The 7,984-nt window shown below is 40.5% G+C and overlaps 1 protein-coding gene across 2 annotated transcripts; it reads right to left on the bottom strand.

Annotated features, from left to right (window-relative positions):
- Positions 1-1,135: 1,135 nt before the first annotated feature.
- Positions 1,136-7,547, bottom strand: GDAP1 (ganglioside induced differentiation associated protein 1). 2 transcript variants are annotated; one of them, XM_010709048.3, is made up of 5 exons: positions 7,273-7,547; positions 5,903-6,076; positions 4,622-4,716; positions 4,056-4,170; positions 1,136-1,832 (listed from the first exon to the last, which is right to left on the bottom strand). In XM_010709048.3, the coding sequence occupies exons 1-5, from the start codon at positions 7,376-7,378 to the stop codon at positions 1,450-1,452; spliced, it is 873 nt and encodes a 290-aa protein (XP_010707350.1). In that variant the 5' UTR covers positions 7,379-7,547; the 3' UTR covers positions 1,136-1,449. The 2 variants fall into 2 exon arrangements, with proteins under 2 accessions (XP_010707350.1, XP_019469652.1); XM_019614107.2 differs by having other exon boundaries at positions 5,903-6,073; positions 7,273-7,515.
- Positions 7,548-7,984: the final 437 nt, after the last annotated feature.

Raw genomic sequence — 7,984 nt, 5'->3', positions numbered from 1 at the left:
ACCTTCAACATAGGTTATCCAACCAGACTATCTTAAATTGTTTTTTACAAAATGCATTGTTGTACATACATTATCTAGTTGGCTGTGGAACACTGCGGGCAAACACTTCATAGAGGCTCATGCAATTGCTAACATAGCTAAGTCACATGCAAAAAAAATCCAGCCAGTGCTCTAAGTGGAAACAAGAGGGTGTACGTGGGACACTAATATGGAGAAAACTGCATCAAGCCACCACAAGAGCAAGATAGTAGGAGGGGATAGGAATGAAAGTAGGACATGTGCACTGGGATAGTTTGGCATGACTCAGCCAGGCCTTGTAGCTGAACTGTGTATCTGGCTGGGACAAAGGCTGCCCAAAAGACATTGAAAAGGCAAGTATCAAGTTTTTTGCTCACATCTGTGTATCAAGAGAAGTCCAGAATCTGCTGACTGCTGATGCTGACCGCTGATGCCTCTAAAGAATTTCACTCAAGCGGCCCACAAATCATGGATATTTATATGCCTTTCAGGTCTCTTCCTGCATTACTGCATGAACAACATACTAGAGAAAAGTGGCTCTAGAAGGCTGCTTAATAATACATTCTTAAATATTCAACTGCAAATCAGTAGACATTCATCAGTACAGAGATATTCAGCTCATACATGAAAGGCACAGAGCCTACGTGGCACTCAAATCCTACTCTGAGCATTTAAACTATCTTCAGTATTTTAACAATGCTTGTTTCTGCACAGTAATGAATTCTAGCCACAGTGAAAAGCTGTCACACTCCTGCAGCTATTAAATAAATATATTATAATCAGGTCAGCTACTAGGTAAAGGAGATAGAAGCACTAACCACTTCTACAAAACACTATCACAGCCTTTATACCTCCACACCTGAAAAGAAAGTATCTTCCTTCCAGCACCTAAAGGGAGCCTGCAATCGGGAGCAGAGCCAACTCTTTGAAAGGGTAGATAACAGCAAGACAATGGGAAATGGTTTTAAGTTGAAGGAAGGAAGATTGAGGTTGGATATCAGGGGCAAGTTCTTTACTATGAGAGTGGCGAGGTGCTGAAACAGGCTGCCCAGAGAGGTTGTGGATGCCTTGTCCCTGGAGGTGTTCAAGGCCAGGTTGGATGGGGCCCTGGGCAGCCTGGTCTAGTATTAAATGGGGAGGTTGGTGGCCCTGCATGTGGCAGGGGGGTTGGAGCTTGATGATTCTTGAGGTCCCTTCCAACCCAAGCAATTCTGTGAGTCTATGATGATTCCTTCTCCTGCTGCCCTCCCCCATATGTATTTTCTGCAAATATGTCAGCATCATCAATCAAATTATACAACTGCAGGAAATGATTACTGTGAGAAAGTTCTAATTCACAAACATAACCTTTCTTATACGCTTATATTTTATTGGGTATAGTCTACTGGGGGAGTAGAGATGGCCTCCACTTACCAGCAGGGGCAAACAGATCTAAAAGTAATTTTGTCTGGTTCTAATTGATAACATCATATTGGCAAATCTCTTCCGAAGACACACTAAAGCAAAATAAGCCATTCCTGCTAGCATGCCGACCATCAGGGTGGTGCCAAGAACTCTGGGTGCTCTCTTCTTGGCCACTCGAAATGCAGTTGGCAGAACTGCTGAGATTAATATATTGTTGACATGTCCTAAAACTTTGTGAAATGCTTTTCTCTTCAGGACACGCTCATAATATGCTTCCAAGTTCGGCCGTTTTCCATTTCCCCAGTTTCTTCTTGCTAATCCAAGAAATTTCAACCGATGTAACGTGACAGCAAGTGATACGTCTGCCAAACTGAAGAATTCACCACAGAGCCAAGGCTGACTTCCATCTTCTAATCAGAGATAAAACATAAAGAATTAAGAGCTGAAGAGGTACAAACACAAGTAGAAAACTGCATAGGCTAGTTCAGTGCTACTTCAAAACGCTAGCAAACAACACTAACACTGCAGCTACGCTAGGATCTGAACATTTTACCAATCCTCACTGATCACACCCTTTCACCATTGTTCACACAATCACATAGAGTCTTAGGCTCAGCAGCCTAGCCTGCATTTGTAAAGGAAGAAAGAACCACATTTCAGGTTCAAGAAATTGAAACCCACAGCAAACATTTATTTTTCTTGAGTGCATTTCTCAAATCTGAAGTAACTTAAACAGGAGCAAAAAAGGAGGAAGGCTGCTGAGCTTTTGCTGAAAAGCTACTATTTGCCTTCAGAATTTATCATCTTGTCTGAAGTGAAATATCTCTGTGGTAGTTCACTCAACAGCTTCTAGCTTGCTAAAGATTTTTAAGTCAAAAAGAAAATTAGATGACTAACATGTACCAAACACACCATCTCCACAAGAAGAGAGTTTCTGCTACCTGTCCTTCTTCTGTGCCTGCTAGAGCCAAAACCATGTTGTCTACATCAAGATGTTTCAGAAATGATCACTATCCTAAAGCTGTGTAGTCAAAGCAAGGAGGTAAATCTACCAGAGATGACTTAGCAGGCACTACTCTAACTACACTGATATGAAGATCATCGGAAGGGCATATCTGTACTGACTTGTATAGGGAGCTTTTGAAACCTAGGATATGAAATCTAGCTGCCAGTGAGTACTCTGCTCTAGCTTAGATCTCAAACAAGGCTATGCTATTCCTTCCCTATCTACAACTTTGCTTTGCAGATTCTCCCACACAGAAAACATGCAAAAACACTGGCATGAATGTTCAGCAGCACCTCTGCAGAAAAAGTGAAATTCTGCAATATCCCTTTGAAGTTAATTGTCACCTGAGGAAAGCACCCCACAAAACAGGACACTTTTGGTCCACTTCAACCAGCTATACAGATCTGGAAGAAAGGTCTCTAAGTCTTTCCTGTATTGTGCAAAGGCCATCTGGGAACTAACCCAATGTATTAAGATGATAGAAAGGAAGACCAAATTAGGTAACCGGTGTGAAAGCCACTGTCTGCAGTGGCAGCAGCAATGAGGGATCTAAGCAGTACTAAGAGAAGCAAACGCTCAGAGATCAGCCAGCAACTGATAAAAGCACCATTCACAAGCTCCCAAAATGTCAATACCTCAGACAAAATTAAAATAGGCATTTAATAGTCATATGTTTTATTAAATCCTACAAAGTCTGCCAGTTTTCATAAGCTCATCATCGTACAAGTTGACTCACTGGAAAGCCTGTGTAGCACAGAAAGTAAAGGGCTGCTGGGAATGGTGACAGGATGTTGGCTGAACAGATTTCTACCATCCTGTGGGAGTTAAACCACTTTCTGCAACTCTTTCACTGTTGATTCAGTAGAAAAGTTAACCTAGATTTTCAACTGCTTTTTCAAATCTACTGTCTTAATGATATCCCATAATTATTAGAACAGTTATTTACAGAGCCAAATGCACTATTACTGACCTGAGCAGATGCAGTTGATACTGACTGATGCTTCATGCAGGTCCCAGTGAACTCAGAGGAAGAATTTTTATTAGCATTACTGGAGTTGGACCATCAGTAAGATGACTACTCCCATTCAAACAAAACTCAACTTTCATTTTGACATATGACAGGTATACACTTTCAAAGTTTTCAAGAGTGCAGGCTTGTGCAATGATTAAAGCACTTATCTAAATTGCTAATTCTGAACATATTACAAATACCAGCACCCTATGTCCCTATAGTATTTCAATGAGACCCTACTTTTAAATAAACTGTGTTTACCATTAAAGTCAGGAGCATTATAGTAAACTGATTTCCACAACTACAACATCAAGAATAACATTCTGTAGTTACAGCTATTCTTGTTTTCTTTACAAGATATTGTAAAATTGTGCAACTAATTATACTCACAATATGCTGAAATGTGATCAGGCACTAAGATTTCCACTCACTGACAGCAGCAGTAAACTGAACAAGTATTTTAAACAGTATTAATCTGTTCCGTGAAGTCAGATCAGTGTATGCTAAAAGTATCACTTTGGATGTATTTAAAACAGGCCCATAATTGTGCTGTCAACCACTTTACTCAGTTACAAACATAAGCATCAACAGAATCTAGCAAGAATAATTCCTTACCTGGTGTTTCTTCATTTCGACGCTGCAATTCAGTCTCAACCTGATCCAAAACTTTCTCCAGTTCATCCAGTATTTTCTTTAGGTATTTTATATTATCATGATCCAGCAGTTTAGACTAAACATACATACATGTTAGTTTCTTAATGTACAGAGTTCATACTTCTGTAAGATAAACTTCTACTTAAGATACTACAGTGCTTATTCATAAAATGTGATTATTTTCTCCACATAACTTTTGGGTACTCCTAACACTTCAGATAGTACAAGAAGTTATATTAGAGATGTTAGATAGCACAGTTTGCCTCGTCCTGTATTGCGCTCAATATCCCAACACCAATGCTGATATCTACTTACCCATGAAGTCAGTGGAACCAGTCCAACACTTCAGCACACACTTGAAGCGTGTAGCTGATTTGGGGGATAGACTGCTTCACGCCTTGTAGGGTTAAACCACTGCATGACTATACTGGTAATGACAGGTGAAACAAATGTTTATATCATGACAGAAGAAATCTGACACTAACAAGCTGATAATAAAGGGCTGGAATACAAAAAAGTTTTCTTACTTTAAGGCGCTTCTGTTTTGCTATGTAGGCATCTTGAAGGTCTGGATTTTCTTCTGCAAGCTTTTTCAACTCTGATTCTGTATTACTTATTTGACCTGATACAAAAAAAAAAAAATTACATTAGCTATCCAAATCCACTCCATAATGAGAAGTGGAACTTCAATGGTGGTAGATGGTATCATCTTCTACGATATTACATATTCAGCACAGCAGTGATAGCCAATGGTCTGGACTGACTGCTAAAGTGAGCCTAAGCAAGCACTATCTGTTTCAGTGCGATCCGATACGAGGCCTAATTTGAAGCAAAAGGTACAGTTCACAGAAGGTACAGGCCAAGTTTCTTGTAGAGAACGCTGTAAGTCTGAAAGCAGTTCTGAAAAGTTAAACTGAAGTCATGATCATTAATCAGCTGAACGAGGATTCCTCATGCAACTCTGTGGCTGAAAGAAACAGTGGAGCCTTTGAATATATATACAGTATTAAAATAAACTATTAAATATTAGCCTCTAATTGATACCAAAGGGAACACAATACAAAGTCTAGTTCTGGTGTCCAAATCCAGGAAGAGAAGAAAGGAAAAAAGAGCTGTGAGAACTGAAAGACTATTTGCTAAGAGTTTAAACACGTCTAAAAACTACCGGATTTGAAACCAGATTCATGTAGGGAAGTTCTCTGATATACAGGGAAATTAGTTACATAACCTGCAGTTATTTCCTCTACTCTTTTAATATATTTTTCCATGGGAAAATGGTATGTGTAGAAAAGTCCTCCAGGTAAAATATTGACTTGAGGGAAATCAAGAAATATTTTACCATTGATTCTATCAGATCTCTACTTCATCCTTTATCCTGATTCTATATTGCTGTGCTATTTGCACACAGGGTTTAAACTGAGCTTTAACAATTTCCGTTAGTCAGATGAACATAGGCTACTTCCTTCCAGTTCTGTTCCCTGGAAACTTCTTTATAAGCATGAACAAGATAAGAAATTAAAATATTTACACCTGTCATAGCTGCCATTTTGTTTTGTGCAGCATATTTTCCATCGTTGGGAAGATTAATTCTATAGATGTCTCAAAAGCGACACTTCCTCATTCCCATTTTCAAATGCTAACAGACTACAAAACAAATAAAAAGTATACGCAAAAATTACTGAGTACTGAAATTAAAATCAGAAATATGTGCTCAGTAATGCTCTGCTTAAGACACACTAAAGACAAAAGATGAACGTAATCCAACATCTTATTATATGACATGCACTCAGATCTGTAACAGTACGTACTACGGATTCTGCTTGTAGCATAGGCTGGAATCATGGAGTCCACAGTTAACTCAGGGTGCAGAATGCAGCCGTGCGTGTAGGCATCCATAGGCAAGGAGTCTAGAAGCTCTCTGTAGTGTTGCACCCTTGGATAATACATGCTCCCTTCTTCTGGCATTAGTCTTGGCACTTCTGCTGCAATACAAAAGTAAAATTAAGAACAGAAGAACCATGTGACTGAGAAGAACAGTACTTCCAAAGTTACCTTAGTTAGTCCAGCTACCATGAATGACACAACAATAGCTTTGCTATTCCCCACTGTTACTCAATACCTTGGCAAAATGTACACATACATACTTTGGTCATTTGAATAATCCCATTCCAATGCAGCATTCTACACAAGCATTTACTTAAGAGGCCTTCTAACCAGCAAATTTGATTCAGCATCTACGTAGTACTTCCAGGAATAGGTGATAGTGGCACACAACCCTTTCTCATTCTGACAACAGAGGTTCAGATAAACTACTACACCTGAAATCTTACTACAGCTGCAGTGCTGTGAAAACTGAACACTGCCTTAGAGAAAACCAATTCATAGCATCATTGTAAGTCCTGCATGCAACACTCAGTTTTGTTCTGCCCTCAATCTATCCACGCTTTGCCCCTCATGTGACCAAAATACCAGTGCAAACTGCCTGTCATATGAAGTTTTCTTCATGCCTTGGAAATTATAGCAGAACCATCGAACCCCTGAAACACAAAAATGCTCCCTCTTTCAATCCAAAAAAAGAAAGTTATTCATTTTCTTCACAATTGAGAAAGGCTATTTTCCAGTAACATAGACACAAACAATGTCAAAAGCAACCATATACAAGTATTTTCTTCCTACTTTTTACCACTTTATTCCATTTTGTCTCCAAAAATAACAAATTTGTTCTACTTCCTTTTTTATTCCCGCAATTATTCTGGAACTGACCCGCAATGTCCATTATTCTTTCTCTCTTGCAGAAAAGTAGGAGCTGTCTGACAATGGCAGTTCTGCAATTCTGTTGAATACAGCCTGTTCCGTGGCAGCCTCAGAGCTGAACTAGCACAGCACAGTGCTGTCATTTTTCTACTTCTCCGTGCTACCAGAATGGGTAAGAAAGACAGCAGCATGTTCATTTACAGATCCTCATGAAGGTACTGGAAGATGGGACCAGACCACATTAAAGAAAGGCACTTTGTCCCATACCACCCAGCACCAGCACAATCCGTTTATCTGCAGGATTATAAAGATTTTGCCATAAAGAACAAAACAAACAGAAAGTGATACAGATTCAGCTCTGACACTGCTGCATGATACTTGTATATGTGAGAAAGACAACAGACTGAAAGGCCTATAGGATTACCATCTACAAACGTTGCTTCGAGATAATCAATGATCTGCGTTGCATCACAAATAATATTTTCCCCATGGATGAGGACGGGTACTTCTCCAGACGCATTTAAGCGCATAAACCACGGCTCGTTGTGTTCACTCAGGGGCAGATTTACATCATGTTCTTCACATGTTAGCGCTTTCTCTGCGATCGCTAGGCGTACCTGGAAAGATACAACCAGATTTTGGAGAAAAGAAGGTTCTGGGGAGACCTCATTGCGGCCTTCCAGTACTTGAAGGGAGTGTATAAACAGGAAGAGGAATGGCTGTTTACAAGGGTGGATAGTGATAGGACAAAGGGCAATGGTTTTAAACTGAGACAGGGAAGTTTAGATATTAGGAGGAAGTTTTTCACACAGAGAGTGGTGACACACTGGAACAGGTTGCCCAAGGAGGTTGTGGATGCCCCATCCCTGGAGGCATTCAAGGCCAGGCTGGATGTGGCTCTGGGCAGCCTGGTCTGGTGGTTGGTGACCCTGGACATAGCAGGGGGGTTGAAACTAGATGATCACTGTGGTCCTTTTCAACCCAAACCATTCTATGATTTAGCAGATGGGAATGCAGCGCGCACAGTCCAGCTCCTCCCGGCAGGCCGGCTCCTGCTCTGCATGCCAGGCCCCGCACTCTGCCCTGCTCGTCCCCAGCGGGCTCCACGGACACCCTCTGCACACCCGCACCTCCAC

The sequence above is a fragment of the Meleagris gallopavo genome, chromosome 3 (assembly GCF_000146605.3).
Source record: "Meleagris gallopavo isolate NT-WF06-2002-E0010 breed Aviagen turkey brand Nicholas breeding stock chromosome 3, Turkey_5.1, whole genome shotgun sequence".
In the NCBI taxonomy this organism is placed as follows: domain Eukaryota; kingdom Metazoa; phylum Chordata; class Aves; order Galliformes; family Phasianidae; genus Meleagris; species Meleagris gallopavo.
This window is presented reverse-complemented; position numbering and strand designations above follow the sequence as displayed.